General features: G+C 42.1%; 1 protein-coding gene across 1 annotated transcript in view; it reads right to left on the bottom strand.

Annotated features, from left to right (window-relative positions):
* The window catches only part of PPM1H (protein phosphatase, Mg2+/Mn2+ dependent 1H), a 237844-nt gene that overhangs the window by 117361 nt on the left and 95896 nt on the right, over positions 1–24587 (bottom strand). Inside the window, exons 3-4 of the mRNA XM_019732426.3 lie at positions 10923–11267; positions 2104–2216 (exon numbers count right to left, since the gene is read on the bottom strand). Coding sequence (XP_019587985.1) covers positions 2104–2216; positions 10923–11267 — 458 coding nt within the window. The remainder of the gene's footprint in view (positions 1–2103; positions 2217–10922; positions 11268–24587) is intronic.

Below are 24587 nucleotides of genomic sequence, written 5' to 3' on the forward strand. Positions count from 1 at the left end.
GCAAAGTCGTTTCAAAGGACATGGACCTAGATATAAAGACAAAAGGTGAATGTGAGTGCAGCAGCTGAATCACCGATTCAGTCTTACTCAGTACAGGGAGGAGCCACCTCCTTATCACTCATCTGTCTCACGACAAGCTCAAGATCCAGAACAGAACAAGAGGCCCAGAGGCCACCTCCTCAGTGTGTGTCTTAAAAAGCCCCTGAAGAGTGAGAATCCCTATTTTTAAGATGTTCAAACCCTGGGGCGGTGAAGGAAAGAAGGAGCAGCAGCTGCACTGGTTATTCTTTGCTTGTCCCCACCCCAGAAATGAGGTCTTGTGTCTATGCCCTGGATGGCTGACCTCTGTGATTCACATTCCCTGGGCTACTTGTCACCTGGCTTCTATGGAAGTGCTGGCAAGAGACCGGGGGAAGGGAAGAAAGAGAGAAGTCAGAGTATGTCTTCCCTTTGTCGCCGGTAGTTCCTGCCAAGTGGCCCTCACCAGTGGCCCCACTCTCCTAGCTTTTGCTCCTTGGTCCCTGCAGGCTTAGGGTGGTAAATGCCTTCCTGGCCCTCACCACTCGGGTCCGTTCCCTTTCACTCCTTCGTTTAGTTGACCCATCTGAATTGGAGGCTGTCTCTTGCCAGGACCCTGATACAACACTAGGGAACAGAAGCCATCAGAGAAACATGGCACCCTATACACATTTCCATTTACCTGGCACATTGTTACATTAAAACTGAAATACAGAGTAGAATGGAAATCCACATACACTTTAAAAATAAACAGACCTTCAAAAACATCAAACTTCAAACCCCAAATATTGCCGCTTTGGCAGTTCGCTCCCCTTTAGTCTGCGAGATCTCTAGGGACAAGACTGGGAAAGGATGCTAAACTAAGGGGAATGGAGATTCCCTCAGGTTTTCCTGCTTTGTAAATGAAAGTACAGGCATGGTGTGACCGACCACGTACAGAACGGTGGTCCATAAGATTATACCATACAGCCTAGCTGTGTAGTAGGCTGTACCATCCAGGCATGTGTAAGTGCACTCTGGTGTTTGCATGACAAAATCGCCTAACGACACATTTCTCAGAACATTCAGCAACACAAGACTGTAAAATTAGGGTGAGTTCCTTGATTGCCTGGGGGAGTTGGTCTTCCAGGCGACAAAGGCAGCAGCCACACAACCTGATGGGACCGAGATATCAAGGAGGGCCAGAGCAAGCAGGGTGGCTGAGAAGAGGCATGGGCCCCAGAGGAAGAAGACAGAAGGATGGGGGCATTCTAAGGCCAAGTCTGCGTAGGAAGTCACTCATCCTGTGAGGACACCACGGTTAAAGGCAAGTACTCTTTGCTTTGAGAATCAAGAGCCAGTCTTTAGCCACATTCCTGCTATAAAGCCAACATCTTTTGCTACTAGAGGGCAGAGAAGTATGCGATGCATATTAGAACATTTTTCACAAAGTCTATATTTAAAAAATTTCCCACACCTAAAGTGAGGATGCATCAGTCATTTAAAATAAAATTTAAAACACAAGTTTATCTTATTCCTGGTGATACTGGGTAGAGTAAGGGTTAACCATAAACTCTTGGTGAAAATTCCTTTCAGTTGAATGCAGGAGAGAGGAGAAGGGCATGTGCACAAAAGGAGAAACTCCTGGGCTTCTGGGAGGGGACAGTGCAAAGTCACTGAGCAGAAGTGGAACCACTTGGGGAGTCCTCCCAGGTCCCCTCCAAACACCTATTTCATTCAAATTCCTTTCTTCCCTCCTCACTGCTCATATATGATGCCTCTGCTAAGCTTTCATACAAAATCAGGTTCTGACATTCAAAACCACCTGAATGGTAGTGGTTTCGATGAATCACAGACACACACAATCTGCTGCTGTGGACAAGACTTTCAATACCTTTCAATACCTTTCAATGCCTTTACCTTTCAATACCAGCCTGGAGACTCTACTTAAATGCACTTTTAATCAGATGTAGACGGCTTATCTTTCTCTATATCTAATCCCAAGCAAAATTATCTTATTTCTAATTACTTAGGTGTTTTTTTTAAAGTTAAAAGTTAACGGAAGGCATTAGAAATTAGTAGGAACCAAGAAGCCAAGCTGCTTACCTGCTATCCCCAGCATTTGCCACATACAGCTTCCCCAAAAGGCAAATCACAATGAGGGCTGTGCAGCCACCAGATATATTATACGAACTCCTCTCTCGTTCTATCTGTAGGTCCTGGAGAAGAAAACAAAGTTAGTGCTGGATTGTACAAGAACTCCTCGAATCAAAGACTTCCCTAGCCTCGCTCCCTCGACACAGCCCTAAGGGTCTGGATGTGCTTCAAAGAAGGGACCAGAGAATCTTCAGTACTTGTTTTTCTACCAGCTCATGAGCATTTCTGGAGAGGACACTGGCATAAAACGGTTGCCTGCTAGACCATCTGCGGACCAGAAACAGCAAACAGATAGTATAATCAGGCAACAATGAGAAGAAGAAAACCAACCGTAGTCAATAAATGTCATAAACTATAGAAAATGTAGCCTCTGTATGGACTGCCTGAGCTGCCATGTGGAAAAGGCACTAGAGAGGCTGATGACGCCAAGTACCTGGAACTGCAATGTTTCTAACCCCAGAGCCTCCAATAAATAGTTTCTTTTACAGTTGGATGAGCGGTGACTTGAAGGAGAGTCTCCTCTATTCAGTGCAGGCAGAAGTCATCTCCCTGGTCAAAGATACAAGCTCCTGAACTCAGGTCTGACTTCTCTTCCCACTAATTCACCACAGTGACACCCACGCATCACCCCGCCAACTTCCTCCGAGCACGTCCTCTGTCCGGCAGGGCGCTAAGCACTTTGCACACAGAATCTCATCTCGTCCTCACAACCACATTGCTAACCTCACTGTTCGGAGGCAGAGAAGTGGGGTAACCGGCCCATGTTTACCTGACTGGCATTTGGATTCCAATTCAGTTCTCCTCCCTGAAGCCCAGGTTATTACTTGCCATCCAATGAGGCCTCCCCAAGAAAATTAGAAATAGGCCAACACTTCTACAGACCAATATGCATCGTCCTCAAAACAGGTATCTTTGTGAAATTCTGTGTCAGTGACAGAAGCAAGAGTTTTTCAACCTCAGGAAAAGGCAAGCTGAGTTAGGAAAATAAACTGAATGCTAGCTAAAAAAAAAAAAAAAAAAAGCCAAACATTCCAGCAGTAACCTAGTGTTAGGTCAGAGGGAGGGAGAATGTGGGTTGGGTAATAAGCACAGAAGAGGAAGAACTGGTGCCCTGGATGATTTTGAGGGTGCCGTGGGCAGACCAAGGGAAAGGGCACTTTGTGATTCTTAGAAACCCACAAAATTAGAGTTCAGTGGCTTCAGCTAGTTGCCTCGTGGGAAGGGGGAGAGAATTCAGAAATTCAGCATTTATGAGCAACTGCTTTATTCCAGGGGCCAGAGGTGGTAATACAAAGTTAGATAGACCACTGACGGGAAACGGGACACAGGAGAAAAGCCCGAGCTGAGGCTACACATTAGAAACAGTATATTGGTTAAAAAGGAAGTAGAGATGAAGTTCAAAGACAGGAACTGGGAGACATCAACACATTGGGAATTAACTGGGGAGAGGAGAAGGGCGTGGAGGGTTGAGAAGCCATGGGGAGGGGGTAAGAATGTGTGTATATGGATGTGGTAGTTACGAAGTGAAGAAAAATTCCAGTAAGGGAGTGAGTGGACAACAGCATGAAAGACTACCTTCAAGGACTACACTGAATTTTTAAAATTGACTATAAACTCTGTATAAATTAGCTCTCTTAAAGGACTGTCATGAGGATTAAATTAGATGGTGTGTGTGAGGGGCTGAGCACGCTAGCTAGATCCTTCCCACAGCCCGAAAGCTCCGTGATTGAGAGCGGACACCTCTCTCGCTCATGGCTGGACCCTCAACACCTAACCAGGCCAAGTAAAAGATAGTTTAATAAATGTCTTGTTAAGCAGGCAAATGAAGACAAACACTTAAAAATGGCAAGGTTTCTGGTCATAGAAGATTTGACTTTGGGTGGTGAACACACAATGCAACATATTGATGATGTATTATAGAATTGTACACTTGAAACCTACATAATTTTATTAAGCAGTGTCACCCCAATAAGTGTAATTTTAAAAAAATGCTTAAGTTTCCAAACGATCCCCTTACCTCTGCCATAATATGAGAAACGTGTTTCACCATTCACAAATGAAAAGCTTACAAGGCAAATAAATGCTCACTGAGAGAAGTAAGCAGGAACTCATGCTTCAGTTAAAATGCAGTCACATGACAAGAGCAAATGAATGGTTCTCAGAACCTACACAAGGATGACAGGAGGCTAGAGAATGAAGGAAAGGAGGTGCCTGATGTCAGCTGGGAAGGGTTGTCACAAAGAAGTGAAAGAGGAGAAAGGCAGCATCAAGCCATCAGAAGTCTTGTCCGTTTAACCTTCAAACAGTGCATAAAACTGAACCAATAATCCTATTCACAAAAGAGTTTGTGGATGGGTTTATTCGTGGTTTTTTTTTTTGCATTTAAATAAATAATACAGAGTTGATATTATGATACATATTTTATCAAATTTACATATAAAATGGTCTATAAAGTCCACACCCGATATTACTGTTTTTACTATAGTGGAAGGAACTGCTCTAGCTACAGGAACTATCCTTTCACATCCAGAATCAATATTTGTTTGAACACCTAAAGTCTGAATTAAAGACAACTTTGATTAAGAATCTCTGAGCACCCAATTGTTTGCATGCTGTAAGTGAACTGGAGTGTGAATGACTGACAGCCTCACTGCTACGATTCAAAAGGACGCGAAATGCTATGGTATATGATCCTCTGAGGCTCAGACAAACAAGTTTATTCTGCATCGTCAGGGCATTATTTATCATGGTTTATAGCCCAAGAAAATCTGACTATAAAATTGTTTAATCCTTAAAAAACAAGGCAGAGTGTTCAACACTAAGATGACCTGCTTACGGCAGAGTTCATATTCGCCTTCAATTTTTCGGGAAACATTCCAGTTAGCCTACCCACTTAATCCCTTGCTATTACAATTGTGATTCAATTTTTTTTTTCTAATTGATTTCATCATTTCTTTCATCTTTTCCTGTGTTTCCACTATGGTCAGCTCCAACTCCTCCAGCATAAGAAATGATAAATTTGGCAGCACTGTCACAGAAATAGTGGACTAAAGTCTAGCTGTGTTTTATCCAAAAAACTTTGCTAATATGTTCATACTTTCACCACCTCCACCCATTTGTGTGGTAATATACGTGTGTAGGCACACATGTAACACTTGAACACAGTTTAACTACATGTGTGCTCTCTGGAATGACAGTGACAAGGATTTGAAAAATGTATTCCATAGACTTCCTCACCCTGAAGGGTTCACTGACATTAAAATATTTCTTCTAAAACTGGGTGTAACTAGAACATATTCTAAAAATAAATACTTCCCCCTCCCCTCCCTAGAAGTCAAAATAGCACATTTATATTTTTCCTATACCACCTACTCCTCTTTAAAAGATGTTTCACAAAATCTTGGTACTGAAAGGCACGTAAAGGACCATCTGGATGGTTCTTTCACTATCAGATCAAACATGATAAGTGAAGTCAATAAAGATATATTTTCCATTGAATTAACTACCTATTTTCTTCAAACTCACAACTTTTCCAATTAGCTGAAGCAAACATTCTACGTGAAAAATTTTTTAAAATGTATAATTATTTAAAAAAAACAAAACACTCAAGTTTCGGTGTTTTTTCAAAATAAATCAGTGAATCATAGGAAAAACTGACCATGGTTCTGTGCTAAACAAAGACCAATTTGGAATACTTCCTCATTTTAGCTAAAACTATTTAGCTAAACTATTTTACCTAAAATGAGGAAATCAGTGAACCCCAAAATATAATAAGTTTAGAAAAACTAGCAAAAAACATGCGCATACTATCATTCCTTTTCAAGTATGGTCTAAAAGGATCAACTTAAATGACTCATATAATTTAATTAACGAGATAATTGATTTATCTGCTCAATCAAGAGTCCTCCAAACCTTCCAAGGCTACTTTCTACTTAAGGAGGACTGATTTATCCTGTGTTATATCTGCCTAAATATTACATTTAAGCTAGGTTTATCTCTAACTCAAAGAATTGGTCCAATTTTTAAGGCTTGAGGTTATATTTTTGCTTTTTGTTGCAAGCAAGAGTAGGAGCAATGAAGGAGAAAAAAAGAGATGTATATATCAAATGAGACTAATTCAGCAGGAAAGAACTGCAAGACAAAAAAAAAAAAAAATACACTGCTCGGGATGGTTGTAATTTGGTTCAAAAGTCCCAGAGATGATGCAACCCCAGGATTATTCTTTATTTTCTCCCAAATTTCAGGTTCAGAAAGAAAGCAGTATCAGACAACAGAAGGGAGCGAGTGTTGGGTAGTTTCAATAGGACTTGGCAGCTCCCCCTAGCTGGGTTAAAACATGGTTCTAAACACATTGCTAATAGTGTCAGTCACAAATAATAAGATTCTGCATGGTTTTAGTATCTGGGTCTGATTTCAGTTTATTCTGAGAACAAGCCAATCTGTCAGCCAGGCATTGCGGTAGGAAAAAAGAAACCAGTACTGCCTAATGTTGTCACCTGCTGGCTGTTCATGGAATGACAAGTTCATTCCTTCTTGGAGGAACTTCCTGATATACCAGAAACAAAGACAAAACAAAACTCTAGGTTAAATACAGACACACAGATCCACACTTACCATGAATATGCTAATGTTTCAAAACACCAGGATTTCTAAACTATAAATAAGTTTTGCATTCATCCTCCTCTTTTTCACCATAGTGTCCTCTTACAGTTTTTACCAACAAAGCCAAGATGAGTATTTCCAACCATTTACTCAATAATAGGAAGATGTATGAGTATGGCAGTTTTACAAGTTGAAATATTGCCATTTTTCTCAGTCGTGACAATCAAGTTTCTAGAACATTCTTCACTGCGGTGAGGAATCTATACCCACAGTAAAAAGGAAATAGGATAGAATTTTGAGATTCTCTTGCCTGTGTCCAGAATTCAAATCCTCCTGTGGGTAGCGAGCTGAAAGGCTAATCACTGCTGACTTGATTCTCGTTCCTCAGAAGGCAAAGGTCTCCTACAACTGTACCAACAATGGAAGTGACTCCCTTCAAGAGTCTGAAATATTGACTGTTCAATCCTGTTTTAACTGACAGCAGGACTTAGAAGTCATTTTTGTTATTCATATCTATCATCTTGGGTCAAACAGCAACCTATACACACGCTAGGTGACAAAACTTAGCTGCTAAAGTTGACATTGTTACAAAGCATTGCTAGGAAATAGAACTGAAGTAAGTCACAAAGTTCTGAAATCCTGGTCCTTTAGGAAGCCATGGTTCATTTTCCACGGTGGACACAGAAGGAGTTGGCTTTGCAGCTTTCTCACTATGAAGATCTAAGACAAGATACAGTAAGGAGGCCACAGGGCAAACCTGCTCTGCCAGCATGCACAGTAAGTATTAGAGGCCAGCGGTCAGAGGTTACCTTCAACACAAGCCACATGCTGTCCTGGGCAACCCGAGGACCAAAGAGGAGAGAAGAAGCAGTGCCCTCAAAGCAGCTTACAGTATTTGATGAAACGGTTGTCATCTCCCCTTACTCAAAGCATTGTTTCCCTACTTCTATTAGTCTCTATTTTTGACTAGTACCTACATTTTCCTGGAAATAAGTACAATTTGTTCTGGCTTGGTGTTTCTCAGTCTTTTAACTGATTATCCCTTTCAGATAGCTATCAACATTTTACCACCCCAGTTAATGTTATTTAGAACATCATTAAATAAATGATACTGTATATCTCTATATTCATATAATGTGTGACTACAAATGCCCCTAGATGTAAAACCTAATCTTTTACTTCTAGACCCCCATGGGGTCTAGAAGAATGCTGATTATAAAACATTAGCTCAATATATACTAGTGATTGGGAAGGGCACTGCAGAGAGACACAGAGAGGGAGAGAGACCAAAGACCTCTGATTGTATGCTGCTGAAATGCCATAAATAAAGCAAACCCCAAGTGAAGGCCAACTTTGCCTTTAAAGATATTATAAGTTACTTTTTCTGAAGCTTAGGAGGGGTAGCTGCAGAGATATCATCAGTGAGGCAAGTTTGAGGCTTAGGTGTTGGGCTTGGGAAATGTTTGGGGATTAAAAGTAAGGGAGAAAGCAAGAGAGCCACAAAGCTGAAATGACCGAACCTTATTTAACACTGAGTTTTCGGATCATAGAACATCAGAATGACACAAAATCTGCAAGGCCTAAGGAGCACCTACAAATAGGAAAGCTAGAAAGTGATGAGCTATTGTGAGGAAACAATTAGGAATGTCAGGGAAATTCCAAACCTGACCCTCTCTAAAAGGTCTGAGGAGGAGCCACCAAGATCAGGTGACAAGGACATCAGATGCAGTCTGGCACTTCAAAAAAAACCCACAAAGTTTTACCTTGAAACCATGACTCTCAAAAACCTAATCTTGAGAGGGACAGAAAAGTATTTTATATGAGTTGGCGATGGCTTTGCAGGGCAGTAAAACAAGAGTACACCGCATAATTTCTGTGTCATGGCTTCTGAAGCTCACCCCAAGCAATTTAATGGTGAAGGTTGCCACTGTTTCTATGACACTGGAGTAGATTTTTCCTGAAGTCCCTGATGAAGCAAGGAGAAAACAATAGCATCTATCTATAATTAGGGTAAACATAAGACATCATCCAAACAGGGACACTTTTTAGAGTAAAAGGGGACAGTAGCAATGATTATTCAGGGCCAACAGACATCAACTGGCTCCGTCACTAGCAGGGCGGGAGGTAGGGTCACCTCACCAAGTACCACAAGAACCAAAAAATGATGAATATGTCACGTAAGGCCAAGCACATAGGCAAAAGTCCAGGTGGGCCTCTGGCACGCTGGGGCCTAGAGAGAGACTGTGGGGAAAACTGAAGAGTAAAGAGGAAGCCGTAGAATAGGATGGATTGGAGAAGAAGACACTTAAAACCAAAAATTCATAATAGGGCACACCAGAGTCCTTCGCAGGTGTGTTCCGGCCTGCCTCTTCAGATCATCTCACACCATTCTCACCTTTGAAATCTACCTTCTAACCACAGTGGACGTCAGCTTGTTGCCTGTGGCCCATTTAGGTTCTTTCTCTCTTTGATGTGGTTCTCCACGCTAACAGTTTCCTCTGCCCAGAACGCTCTCCCGGTGTCCAGGGTTTTGTCTGCTTTACTGCTACTCCCACACCGAGCACCACGTCTCCAGGGAACCCTTCCCTTCACTTCTCTGTCACACTCCTACTTCACCCTGCGTTTCTCCTCTGAAGGCCCTTCCCGTTGATATCTTACTTGTTTAATACTGGCTTTGCCTAATTTGTTCAGTGCTCTTCCACAATTAGGCCTGGCATGCAGTTAGTTCTCATCAAATATTCACTGATTGAATGAATTACGCAGGAAGTGAAACAATCGTTTCACTGGCAACTAAGTTTCCAAGAAAAATTTCAGGTAATGACCTGGTGAGTTAAAAGCTGAAAATATATAAACGACAGAAATGAGGCTCTTTACTAAGTATTTTTTTTTCAGAAGGAGCCTATCATTTCAAATATAGTTGTTGCTGGTAACCCTGAGCCATGAATGGGTAGCAACAGCAGGAGGCGGGGTGGAGGCCTGACTCAATGTGACATTGACCTCTAGTGGATAAAATTGAGAATACAGAGGTTCCAAGTAAAAGATGTTCCTTATGGCACTAGCAATTACTGAAGGACATGAAAAACTCAGTTTCTTTTGTTTTTCACTTTTCTCCCATTCGGAGGATCACACTTTCAAATTTTTACCTCAGTGAAATATTTGTTCTGAACATCAGTGTCTAAAAACACTCACACCAGAGTGTCTGTGATAGCTGGAGAGTAAGATCTGACATGATATAAAGCCTGAGTAGGAGTCAATTTTACTACCTTTTATTCCCCTAAATAATCTTTTCCAGCCTCCTGGTGTTTTCCTTGGCATTGAAAGCTACCAGAAACTGCTGCCCATTCACCTTACTCAAGTCCTTCTAACATCTTTACGTCTCTTTATCTGAATGCAGGTTAAGAAAAATCTTTGGGACCCAAGTCACTGCCTCAGTAGACAGTGATCTCAAAGAAGGAGGGGGGTGGTGTAGAACAGCATTGTGCATTATCACGGGCAGAGGGACAGCAAGGGACACTGAGAGAAACTGCACTCTCTCTCCCTGCGTGTGTCCTCAGGAGTGAGGCTTAGAGGAAAGGAGGCCGAATTTCTTCAGCAGGCACATTCAAATTTAAATGTACAAACAAGTCCATGTACCCAAATAAAACAAATGACTATTGAATATCAGACGGTACTTTTTTAAAGCAATAAGAATCACATTGCCAATCATGGCAAAATAGCTGTTCTCAGATCAGATTTGTAGAAAGTGGGGTAATTGTGAGCCCTTTACTAAAAGTTCTATTTCCCGAAACACCTGGAATCCATACACATGTATAAAGCAGATGGCATCCAGGTTCCTTTCAATTAAGTGGAATTGTACCAGCTGGCAACAATGAGTCTGCAGAAAGAGAAGCAATAATGCATACATTTATTTAATAAGCCTATGACCTCATGCACCATCCCTCTCTCATTTTTTAAATTTTGGCCAGCACTCAATGCCAGGAACTCTCATCTTGCTGCCAATTTCTACTGAGACTGGAAACCCTATTATAAAAGGGAGATGTCCCAGTAGAACCACCCAACAAGTGGACAGGTCAGAGACTCCCCTTTCAGGGAACCCTCAAGAAGCAAGGTTTTGGCTTAAGTGACCTCCCTGCCCCTGCTGTCCTGGACTCTTCAGCCATACCCACCATTTCCTTGAACGCACTCTCAAGAGCCCCTATGACCAGACACTCGTGTAGAATCTTCTTCTCGGTGAAGAAGCGCGTGGGTGGGGTGCTAGGGGAGCCCGGAGCCCCCACCCCTCCGCGGAGCGAGGCAGCCCGGGTCAGAGTCCGGCTGTTGGCGGGCGTGTTCTCGGGTTCCTCGCCCAGGCAGGTGGGCGGGAGGACGGCCGAGTTCTTCAGGATATCCACGATGTCCTGCAGCTGCTCCGTGATGTGGTGCTGCAGCAGGCGAGACGCCACCACCGCGGCCCCGGACCCCGCGTGACCGTCGAACAGCGACCAGTAGTGGCAGGAAACACCTTCGGATTCCTGGTGGGAGAGGGTGACAGGGAAGAGTGAGAACCACAGTGGTCACTGCCCCCGGGGGTGACACTGACATGGCCAGGCCTAAGGACCCTAGCGCATCCACCTGGCTGTCTTTAGTCTGCAAACAGTGGGGTCCAAACATGGCTAAGATACTCAGGGCAGGGTCCCCAGATTTGTCACTGCCATTACCACCACCGGAGGGATGAAGTCCCTGCCTTTCCATCGTGGGGAGGTGGGGGTGGGGGTGGGGATCCAAATTACCACATGCTTAGTTACTATCTGGGAGCAAGATATACTTGAATTTGAGGTGAAACTCCATACAAACAGAGGTGTGTTTAGAAGTCCAGCTTTAACATCTAACTTCTCACCTCCTGCCTCTCCAGCCCCAGAGCAGGTCCGGCCTGGAGTCTTTGGTGGAAATTAGGCACTTTTTGCAGGTTATTCAAGAGGAAATAAGTGGACCCATTTTTTTTTCCCCCTTTAGGGCCCTAATACTCTCAGATAACTGCCCCATTTGTTTGGTCTACATCCTGAATTTTCAGAACATGTTTTTCCATTAGACACCCAGTCTAGTTCAGCCTTCACAAGATGCAGCCAATTCAAATCTCCTTTTCCTGTTTCCTACCTCCCACAGTTTTCCAGCTGTCACTCAGCATCTTTGTTTCCTCTTCCAACCCTAAAGCTCCCCATGCAGCCGTGTGCAGCCCATGTTCCCTCATCTTCCATGGATTTAGCACCTACTAGTCAATTTCTACACGACTTCAAAATGAACAGTTTTAAAAACCATGTTTGAATCACACATGTCTAAGATCTTAGCTATGGGGGGAAAGAGAGCTCGATTCTGATATATCTGGAGGAGTAATATATTAAAAATCGAGATTATTTTAAACAGGTAAGGTGCATGTGACATCCACTTCTGACTGCTAGGCTTATCTATCCCACAACAATAAATACTGAATTGTTTTGTTACCTGAAGCCCATTAAATAAAGTTCTTTTGGTCCATCTTATTTTTTCAATTGAAGTATATTTGACATACAACATTGTGTAAATTTAAGGTGTACAATATGTTGATTTGATACATTTATATATTGTAACATGATTGCAATTATAGCAATAGTTAGTACCTCTATCATGTCACGTAATTATGTCTTTTTTTGTGGTTAGAATAATTAAGATCTAATCTCTTAGCAAGATTATTACAACACCATATTATTGTCTATATTCATATACTATACATTATAGCTTTAGGACTTATTTACTACATGTTGCAAGTTTGTACCCTTAAACAACATCTTGCCTATCCACCCCCACCCTGCGGCCCCTAGAAACCACAATTTTTGGTCTTAGAATGATGCTGCAACACACTGAGTAGTTATGGTGACATGTGCCACTACTCTACTTGTGCCATTTAAAACTTTGTTTTCACTCAATTCTGTGCTAGGTACTAAGAGATAAAATAGTTTTGTTTTTTTTGAAGTCGACAAATATTTACTGAACACTCTATGTAATTGACATTGGAAGGTAAAAGACTGGATGCAATCAAGGGATTATCAGACATGGTCTGATCTTAATCCAGTGGGTAAGAGAGACACTGATCAAATAACCAAAATAAACATAAGATCATAATTCTGGTGAGGGCTGTAAGGAAAGGTTCCTGGTGCTGTGAGGCCAACCTGTCAGGGTCACCCTGGAGGACACTTTTTGAGGACACAAGGACCAGGCTGAGGGCTGTGTGGAGTTCACATGGAGGGGAGGGGAGGGGAGGGGAGGGGAGGGGAGGGGAGGGGAGGGGAGGCCAGGCAGCAGCAAGAGCAGGTGCAAAGTCCCCATGGTAGGAAGGGGCCTGATGAGTAAGAGAAGACCGGCCCATAGCCATGTGGCTGAATACAGGAGTGAGGCAGGGAAGGAGGGGTAAGGCCAGGCTGCAGAGGGAGGGAGCAGCCACACCATTCAGTCTCAACAGTCTTACACACGAAGACTCTTGGCTTTAGCCTAGAAGTAACAAAAAGCAATTCATTGAGGCGGGAATGACAAAATTGATTCAAGTTTTTAAAAGATCACTCAAACTACACTGTGAGGATTAAGAGAGAAGAAAGAATGAAAGTGAGGGTGCCAGTTAGGGGGTAACTACCACCCTAAAAAGACATTCAACCTAATTCAAGCAGTAGGAAACACTTATGAACAACTAAAAGCACCATAAAACAGCAGAATAAGCCCTCTCACTCAGAGGACAGTTAAGTGGTGAGAACAATGACCCAAGGCTTTAGAAGGCTGGGTTCTAATGGCATCTTCAACACCAAGCCCCTGAACGGGAGGCGGAGCACAGTTAGGGAACAGTACAGGTGTCAGACCCTGGCTGAGTCACTCTAGGGCTGGATGTCCCTGTTGTTTACCACCTCTGAACCATGCTTTCCTAATAAATAAAATGCAGGTGGTAGCTACCTTACAGGGGAGGGGCTATTTGGGACAGTTAAGTGGTAATTTATGCCAAGTAATATGCCTGGAGCATGCACTCGTGTAGCTGCCATCGTTACCATTACAGTATGATCCTGGGTAAGTCATTTTCTGAGCTTCAGTGATTCAACAAAATGAGGGGCTACCCTAGAAGACTCTGATGTCTCTGCTAAATCTGAAAGTTCTATATTTAAGAAGTATAGATCAGTGTGGGCTGGGGGTGTGGGGGGAAAAGATGGGCCTTGAAGAAAGGACAAGTAGAATTTGGATGGGTTGAGAGGTGCCATGGAGGCCCAAGAGAGGAAAGTACCAGAAGGTTTAGGTGATGTGGCCAACTCAGACAGATGCTCTGAGTAGCCTCCCTTCCTCCTCACTACTGATTCTATTTGGGGCAGCAATGAATTCACTAAAAATACACACTTGCCCAGACTCTCTTGCAGCTGTATGTGGTCATATGACCCTGTACCAGCCAGTGAGCTGCAAGTGGAAGTCTCCTGGGTGGAACTTCCAGAAAACCTATTGTTTTCCTGACAAAAAGGACAACTTGACCAGCCCAGTCTTTTGAACTTCATCCTTCCCTCTTTCTTCCTGCCGGGGTCACAGAAGCAACACCTGAAGGTGGAGTAACCCTCTTGCAAAAAAGAGGGAAAGCTGCAGCTCAGTGTGGTGAGCCAGGAAGTCAGAAAGAGCCAGGGCCCTTGATGTCTGGCTTGGGATGCTGGACAGCCTACCTGTGGGCATCGTGTCACGTGAGCTTCATGCCATTTTGATAAGCCTGTTAGATTCTGTCGCGAGAGCTGGGGACATGGGAAAGAAAGGATGTACATGTTGATGTAGCATCCTGGGACGTCTGGCATGCATGGCAGGAAAGAGCAGTGCCAGATAAGAAAGGCGCAAGCACAGAAAAGAATGAGAAGTAGTAGAAGGAGAAAAAACCAAACCCTCAGGAAAAGGTTTGTAATTTAAGGCATCCTTGGATAGAAGTCAGGGAGTCCATAAATCTATCTTCATTTTCACAAACCTCTGCAATTTAGCATCTCCTCCTATTATGATTGTAAGGCAACAAAGCACCGTGGTGTTAGCAGCAGCTGCGATGTGGTCACCAACAGAAATAAGACATGGTCATGCCACACATCTTGATTTACTCTTTATGCTCATCATTACTTGCAGTAGCAATATTATTAAACCCACCACTAGCTCTTGTTATTTGCTGCGCTGGTAAAATGCATCTTGCCATATGACATCCTCACAATTAGGGAAAAGTTGCAAAAGGGAGGGAAGTCTTGCTCACTCATCCTATCTCATTCCCCAAAGGGCCCAAGGCCACTGGAGTAAAACCTGCACACGCAGTTCTCCTGCATCCAATTTAAATGAAAACCCAGCAAACATCTTTGAGGAAGCTGCTACGATGGCAGGCTGGGATGCAAGAGGGGCAGTTGTTTCAGTGCCCGGGCACAGATTCTGTTCCACCAAACGCCGTCATGTTTCTAGAGCTGTGATTTGAATCAAAGATCAAACCCCATGAACAAACGCGCTACACTACATTTTTAAAAAGCAACTCCGAAAAACTTGTAAGATGTCATTTTTCCACAACGAAGTCTGCTTCTGACTGAATAATCTAGCTATGTTGATGTGGGGGCCAAGCCCAGACCAATTAAGTTAGTATCTCCAAAGGTGCAGCCCCAGCCCTGATCCTTTTTAAAGCTCCCCTCTACCCGGGGATTCTAATGAGCTGCCAAAGCTGAGAACCCTGGAAAGGAGGCTGCTAAGCGGTCAGGAGACCCATGTTCCAGCCCCAAATATGCCATCGGTTCACTGTGTAATCTTGGATAAGTCACTTCCATCTCCCTGAACTGACTAGATTGTGTTTCCTGCTTCTGAAGTGGTACCTTAGGAAAAAAGACGGTAAGAGGGTACTGAGTATTGAGTCCCCTTGACAATTATTTCAACCAGAGCAGCCCAGTTTTATCAGTTATAAACATAAGGGTTTTACAAAAGATTTTGGATGAAAGGATTCAACTGTTTAAAAAGATTTTTTTTTTTTAAAGCCCTCGAACTAGATAAAACTAAGCCCATCAGGAGATTTCAGAATCTCTCGTGTCCTCCTGTGGCAGGGAACTTCAAGTGGGTGATCTGCTATTTAGGGAGATACAGCCACACAGTGAGCTTTCCCTGCACGCTTCAATTCCAGGTCAGCTATTCAAGTCTAAGAGACTACCGCACACAGAAACACAGTGACGGGTCTGGCACACACTTCCCATCATTTAACAAACGTCACACGGACAGTATTTTAAACGCCTCCTCCGTATTAGCTCAATAATTTGTATTCCAAGCCTATGAATAACTACCTTATATGAGGAATGGTTATTATCCCCATTTTATAGAGGAGAAACATGAGGAACAGAGAGTGTACCTGCTCGAGGCCACCACTGAAGTGATGCAGCTGGGGCGTGTGTTCAGGCTCTGAGCCATCCACCCCTATTTTAAGCTGAACCCCCCCACCCCACACTCCACTAGCCCCTGGAGGGAAAAGTTACCCTAATGTACATTTGGCCTTCGAATCCACTTCTCCACTGTGCAACCTGAGTTGCAACCTGAGTCATTTTTTTTCTAAACTACAAAATATGATCATATTTCCTTTAGCAGATATGGGGCTGGGTCCAGTCTATGAGCACCCACTTTGAAGTCTCTGATCTAGTCTCTGATTGTCTTTCCACATTCTCTCTCTTACTCTAAATCCCACGCACACCAAACTACAGCACTTGCAGCTTGTCACAAACCACGGCTATTCCCTTTGCCTAACCCCTCCCTGTCTTAATATTCATCTTAAATATCACCTCCTCCTGGAAACTCTCACTGCACCCTGAGCCCACTCCAACCGCAGAATTCCTCATGTTGTACGGAAGTGCTCACCTCCCTGGCAATGATGGATTGAAAGAAAGAATATTCTGGAAAAAGGAAGCAACTAATAGGCAATGCAGGTGAAAAGAGGACATGTGGGGGCCCCGGTGGACAGTGGTTGGATTAAGGCCGACTTTGAGGCCTAGGTCAGTCTGGGGTGGGAGTCTGGTGAGGCAGAGTGAGGAGACTCATTTAACTGCCATTTGGCATGAGGAATGATGAAACGCCGTGAGAGCCGGGCGTAAGGAGTGCTAATCCATGGCATTCTGCAGGTGCCCTGCAAGAAGGAAGCACAAGAAAAGAGGCTCTCAGAGCACTGGCCCGAGGCAAAGAGGGCTTCGGTCAGGGTGGTATCAATGGGCCTGGAGAGGAGACTAATGACATGATCGTGAGACATTTCAAAGAATAACATGGGGCCGGAGTGGGCTACGTGGTGTCTGAAAGGGGACCAAGATACTCACAGAGATTAGAAATCTACTTGTGAAAATGGCATGATCAAATAGTATGTGCCACACAATTATTTTGAAAAGAGTACGAGGACCCCCTTTCTCCATCTCCCTCTTTATTCAAAACGATGCCTTCAACTGCCCTCAGGTAAGAATGGATTGCTTGCTGCACAGTGAGACGTGAGAAACCCGAGGAACGCACACCTGCCCAGTCACACCAGCATCGAGGGCCCACATCAGCACCAGGGGACTCAGCTAGAAATAAGGCAGCTGGGGGTGCAAGGGAATCTTTGACAGAGGCCTGAAAAATCACAAGTTGTAGGAATATGATGCTTTCAAAGCATCTCAAATCTCCGATTTCACTGCAAATACACCTGTATTCTGTCACTGCATAAACTCTTCAATGATTCCCAAGTGTCCTTAAAACATGGGATCTAGCTGCTCCTCCTTTTCTGGGACCCTGTCTTGCTTCTTTTTGGTAGTCCAGAACCTCTCTCATTCCCTCAAACTCCCAGTCACCTCTGGGACAAAAAAGCCCCCGTGGGTTTTTTTCTATCTAAAACACTCATCCCTTGCCCTGCTTGGAGAACTATTTATCCTTCCGTTTTCAGTGGAGGCATGACCTCCCCACCAAGGTTGCCTGGACCACCTCAGCCCCTGTACAACAGTTCACTCCACTGGTGTGAAATTGCCTGACGTTGCCTGTATCAGCCCAACTCAGAGACTCACGTGTATCTCATGCACTGTGGTATTCCCAGGGGGTGTCTGGTATAGAACAGATGCTCAATAAATATTATTAAATATACATAAAAAGGAAGGGAGAGAATGGATTTTTTTCATGTTCTTTACTTTTTCAAAGCGATATAGCAGCTTGGGAAGTTAAGAATTTTATGTAAGACATTTTACATTAGTAAAACCAACAGACTATACTAAACCTAACCTACTCCAGGATTGAGGCTGACTCATCTAACTTTATTTATGACCTCTCAGCTCTCTGAGGCCACGCGTGCTGTGCAAACAAGCAGGGAGGCAATGAGGCAGCCGCTCTCATGGTGTGCAGTCACAGTGGGGAGATTCCAGACAAAACCTAGACGTGTTCTGTGGAGTCCGGCAGACATGCTGAGATGTCAGGCAGAAGGAAAGAAAACCAAGGAACGTGGTTTGACACCTTTGGACCAGTTTAAAGAAACTGGGACTTGGCATGCTCTTACTCACTGCACAGAGCTCTCACAGTTTGCAAGCCCCCTTCACGCGCCTCCCTCCCAGGTAAGCACTCTCCACCAGGGAGCACGCAAAGCTGTGAGGGCATTAAAAACAATCAGTCGGCAGGCGGGAGGGCGGAAAATTAGAAAGTCTTTCACATGTTTTCTTCTCAAGCTGAAGAAGAAATGAAGCTGTGCTAGTATTTCTCATACAGACTGACACTGGCGCCCTCATGTGGTAGGTTGGTCAGACGTCTTCATGGAACATGGATGCTCTCCCACGTTCATCAGCTTTTACATATTGTGGCCCGTCGCTGGGTGCATGTGCTCCCAGCCAAATGGTCTTGCCCATTGTATTACTAAGTTTTTAACTAAATTATCCCTTACAAAGTGGAGAACGGGTTTGGTTTTTTATTAATTCCTGCTAAGAAACTGCTGACAGAAAACATGAGTAAATGAGAACATGTCACAGCTGGCACTTCACTCCAAGTAATGCCACTCTAGTCATATCTAACAACAATAATAACCATTCTAGACAAAAGTATCTGAAATGCTCAAGAAGACAGCTGAAATATGGAATTACATCGCTACTGTTAATGATGAATTATGCCTTGTTATTGATGAATTAGCTAATGGGAATATAAAGTCTTTGCTTTTAGCAAGACAGTAAATGAGTTACTGTGGGAAATACACTTAGAACAATGCCTGGCATATAATAAACACCATCTAACTGTTAGCTGGTATCTTAAAATGCTGCCTTTCCTCTTGATTACCTTTAAATTATTTTTTACATATTTATTTATAATTATTAAACATATTAAATATGTTTTATAATTATCAAATATGCAATAGTATGATTACATATCAATAAATGAGCAAATATACTGGGGGTATATACTAAAAAAAAATTGTCTGTAACTGATAGTTTGGAGATTGCTACTCTAGAAATAATTGTCTTACGGGAAAAGGCAGTGTCCTCTTGGCTGTCTTCCCTGAAGATACAAGAACTCAACTCATTTGACACGCATCTTCTCTTCCCTATCCCAACCGGTCATGTATTGAGATAAGCTGGGTGGGGGGGTGCTATCAACAGCATAAAAGGACTATCACAAATGTTGAAACCCCATTTGGAGTTAAATCTCCTGGCTGATTTCATGAAAAGTCCGGTCTGAGCATGGGATGCACCTGCCTCCCTCCTTTCTCACTGTCAAAGAAAAGGTCTTAGTTATTTCCCACGGGGGAAACACAGAGTCAACATATTCTTTTGATTCACCACATAAGCTAGGATATGGCCTGATTTCCGTAAAGTTTCTTGCCAGTTTTCAAGGCATCCCAGTGAGGATGATAATTCAGAAACTAGAGTACCTGCTTTAGGCATTTGATCCACAGTGAATTCCATCTCCAGGTCTTCATCGGATCCTCATAGTAACACATCAAGAGGGAGAGGAATAAGCTCACGAAGAAGCAGAGATGAGAGAAAATTTGACTGACTTCATAAAAGTCCTTCCTAGAACCCATAGCCTAGTGCTGTCTACTTGGAATCATGCCGATACTGCATAGTTTGCTTGCCTTTTTTTTTTTTCTTTTTACCATGCCTCTTTTTGACTAACTAGCCAAATGTTTTGCTCCCTAGTGGGAAAGAACTCTTAATTTCATACACTTAGGTGAACATGTTGCTTCCTTCTCAGGAGCTGACAATATGAAATGCAGATTACTTTGGTTCAGTTCCTCCAATATTCTAAGGCAGTAAGATGTATAATAAGCTCAGTAAGTTTGTTTTTGTTTCTAAATAAATGGCAATTTAGTCCCATATTTTAAAATACCACTAAATAAACATTAATTTCTGAGAGATACGAAGTATTACGTTCGCAACAGTTTTGGGTTAGTTGTGTGGTGGTTTATTCTAGACTGATAAATTAGCTCAGGGATGTTCAACTTATTACTTCACAAAATCAATAACTTCTTAAATTAGTTTACAGTAAAAACATGATATGAAATAATAATGAAACGTACATGCAAACTCCAATATTAGAATAATAACAACAGATAACATTCATAGAGTACTTATCACATATCAAGCACTGTTCAAAGTGCTTTTCATATTTTTAACTCTTTAATTCTAACAACCCTTCGAGGTAGGAACTATTATTCCCAATTTACAGATGAGGGAACTGAGGCATGGAGAGGTCAAATAACTTGCATAAGGTTACACATCTCCTGAGTGGCAGAGCTGGGATTCAAACTCAGACACTCATTATTCAATCAGAGGGCTTTTTCTTCTTGCCATGGTTTTATGTAAACGATGGTCTTGCTATAATTTAGCAAGAAAAAAATGGACTGTGAGGACAATATGATGATGAACAATTTCATTTCAGATCTGTTCTTCGCCTGAGGCAGGGAGAGCTGTTATCCGGTTCTGAAGTTGACAGGGGAAACTACTAAATAACAACTAAACTGGAAGAGAAATCATAATGAAAATGAGAAAATATTTAGTATCAAATGATGCTGAAATCATACATATCAACATTAGGAGTTATTCTTCCTTTATTTCAGACTTTTTCAAAGAGATCTTCCTGCCCTGTGTCCTAAATGCTAATGGATAGAGTCAGCATGTTGTAAGTCCAGCCTCTGCAGCCAGACTGCCTGGGTTAAATCCAAACTCCACACTTTCCAGCTCTGTGCCTCAGTTTCCTCATCAGTAAAATAAAGATAATAATACTGTGTTTCCCCAAAAATAGGACCTACCCCGAAAACAAGCCCCAGTTAAGATCGTCAGCCAGATGGATGCATTTAGTACGTTATGATGATGTTCCAGAAGAAGATGACATGACTGTATTTGAATACATGTAGATTGTTGTACATGAAAAAATAAGACATCCCCTGAAAATACGCCCTAATGTGTCTTTTGGGGCAAAAATTAATATAAGATCCAGTCTTATTTTCAGGGAAATACGGTAGCACAGACTTATGTACATACTATGAAGTTACATGAATTAATGTTGGCAAAGCACTGAGATCAGTGTCTGGCACATGTATGCTGAATATTGTTTAAGAAAAAAAAAAAAAAAAGGGAAGAAAAAAAGAACATCTCAAGAGCTTACTGTCCTTGGCAATGTTCTTCCCTCCTAAAGCTGTAGGAAATCAGAATACAAGTGAAGCAAGGAGAAATTTCTGTTTTCCTTTAGCCTTAGACTTGCTACAGTGGGAAAATCTACCGTGGAACCGAGTTTTAGTTGTGTTCTTGGCTACTACGTCCATCTTAGTGAAACCTGGTCTTCAGAGTAAACCAATACCCACTGAGGAGGGAACTGTAAAGTTATGCTGACTGACTGACATCAGCTTGGATACTTCCCGGTTGTCAAGTCATCCTTCTTACCAGTGCACTCCTGCTTCAAAGAATCTAAGTCGATAAATAGAAAAGGGTTTTTTTCGTGTGTTGTTTTTTTTTTTTGATATGCACAGAACAAAGACCGTAATTACCTAGAGGGAAATTTTAGAGCAATAAACACAGTGAGAAATAAAAGGCTGCTCCTATTGTGTTTTTTTTATATCGTTGACATCATTGCAGGAAGCAAACTGCCAAACGAGGGCCAAATATTCCAGAAGGACTTGCCACTGTGGAACCACAAGCAATCTTCATTTAATGTTCTGGGGGTGAAAGAGTCCTTGCAGAAAACAGATGAAAAGAACAGTAAATCTTCTGTTCAGGGAGCTGAAATAGACCCTTCTCATTTCCCTTTTAACTCTCCCTGCCCCAATTTGATCCTATTTGCCTTAAATTCCCACAGTGCTGCTCTAGCCTCTGCTGAGAAAAGATAATCAGCTTTCCACTCCCCTGCTGATGAACTTGGCCGCTATGTGGACACAGCCATCTCCTGTTATTGTAATTAGACACTGAACTAACAGATACTGAAACCACATGCTTTGATGTATTTTGACTAAATTACACAACATGAGGGTGTTCCTCAGGAAATAGACTTGGAATTCATGTATCCACAAGTCACGTCTTCAGCCCAAAACAATCTGTTTCAAACAGGGAGACAGATGTGGGGGAAATGTCCTGGTTACTGCCACAGTGCACCATCTCTCACCCGCACTCTTACCTAAGGACAGGAACGGTTTTTTTCAATTACAGTTGACATTCAATAGTATATTCATTTACGGTGTATAGCATAGTGGTTAGACATTCACATAACTTATGAAGTGATCGCCCTGATAAGGCTAGTACCCACCTTTCAGCACAGTTATCACAACATTATTGACTATCTTCTCTATGCTGTAATTTCGATCCCATGACTATTTTATATGTGCCAATTTGTACTTTTTAATCCCTTTACCCAGCCCCCCAACATCCCTCCCACCAGACAACCATCAGTTTGTTCTCTGTATCTATGTGGTTCTGTTTTGATTATTCATTTATTTTGTTTTTTAGATTCCAGATATAAGTGAAATCATATGGTATTTGTCTTTCTCTGTTTGACTTTTTTCACTTAGCATAATATCCTCTAGGTCCATTCATGTTGTTGCATATGGTATAATTCATTATTTTTTATGGCTGAGTAATATTCCACTGTCTGTCTGTCTGTCTGTCTGTCTATCTATCTATCTATCTATCATGTACCACAACTTTTTTATCCAATTGTCTATTGGTGGACACTTACGTTGCTTCCATATCTTGGCTACTATATAGGAAACATCCTTCTTCGTCTCTTGTTTTAAAGTCTATTTTGTCTGAAATAAGTATTGCTACCCCAGTTTCCTTTTTTTTTTTTTTTTTCATTTCCATTTGGATGGAATATCTTTTTCCATCCCTTTACTTTGTCTGTGTGTGTGTTTTGATCTGAAGTGAGTCTCTTATAGGCAACATATGTTAAGAGTTTTGTTTTCTTATCCAGTCAGCCACCCTATGTCTTTTAACTGGGGCATTTAATCCATTTATATTTAAAGTAATTATTGATATGTTTGGAGCTATTGTCATTTTATTATTCATATTTTTTATCTTTTTCCCCCTCTTTTCCTTAAAGAAGTCCCTTTATCATCCCTTGTAATACTGATTTGGTGGTGATGAATTCCTTTAGCTTTTTCTTATCTGAGAAGAACAGGAACTTCTTAATATTGAGTTTATAAGATGCCCTTAAGAGTGAACCCATCTGATGTCCTCCCCTTTTTATTTCATTCCTAGAATGAGGTACAAAGCTCTTGGAAAAGCTGTGTTGTCACTTGTGGATGGCAATCAGTGTAAATAAATAAAGACTCCTTAAAACCTCTCAAATCAAAGGAAAGAAAACCTAGTAATGGTGATTAGTTCCCACCCATCTTGAGCTGATTAATTTAAAAACTTTCAGTGGGAGGAAGGCAGGAGGCTGCTGGGGATAAATGCTGCCCATCAAGTTTACGGCATCTTTCCTAAAGGACAATCGCATGAACGCGTCTTCTGGAAATGCTAGCACTTTAGATTCACTTCCTTCCTGCCCACCCACCCTATGCCCCCAAACAAATAATCAGAGTCATGGGAATGTTAAGAGGCTTGCACTTTGCCATGGAGTATCTATTTTCAACCTGCCTGGCTGTGGGCTTATGGTTTCTCACACGTGAGCTACCCAATGTGATCCAGGCACAGGGAAAGTTCCAGCCCTAACTTGTCATAGAAAATATCCTTCTCTACTTCATATCCACTTCAGAGATCTCAAAACTTCTGTTCCCTATTCCTCAAAAGACGTTCATTTCTTTATTTCACTAATTATATTACTAAACACTAAATGAAAAAAAGAAAACGGACCCATTACTGAGTATTATGTAATGGAGAATACAATAATTTGACCATATCCCCTTGTGTTTCTTCAGGCTAAAATACTCTAGTGCAGAATACCTTGAAACTCTTTTAGTTGTATCCCTTTAAAGTTTTATCACATCTTTTGAACACTGCTTCATTAGCTTCTGACATTTTCCTTTGTATGTAGATGGAAACTAAAATTGTGTTTTCTTTTGTTATAAGTCAGGTGTTGCTGTCAAAAGCTCAGCCAAATACCGTGTTTCCCCAAAAAATAAGACCTAGCCGGACCATCAGCTCTAATGCGTCTTTTGGAGCAAAAATTAATATAAAACCGGGTCTTATTTTAACATAACATAACATAACATAACATAACATAACATAACATAACATAACATAACATAACATAACATAACATAACATACCGGGTCTTATTTTAATATAAAACTGGGTATAATATAATATACTATAAAATCATATAACACTGGGTCTTATATTCATTTTTGCTCCAAAAGACACATTAGAGCTGATGGTCTGGCTAGGTAGGCC

Source organism: Rhinolophus sinicus, chromosome 1, assembly GCF_057876585.1.
Source record: "Rhinolophus sinicus isolate RSI-liver-muscle chromosome 1, RSI-T2T, whole genome shotgun sequence".
Lineage (NCBI taxonomy): Eukaryota > Metazoa > Chordata > Mammalia > Chiroptera > Rhinolophidae > Rhinolophus > Rhinolophus sinicus.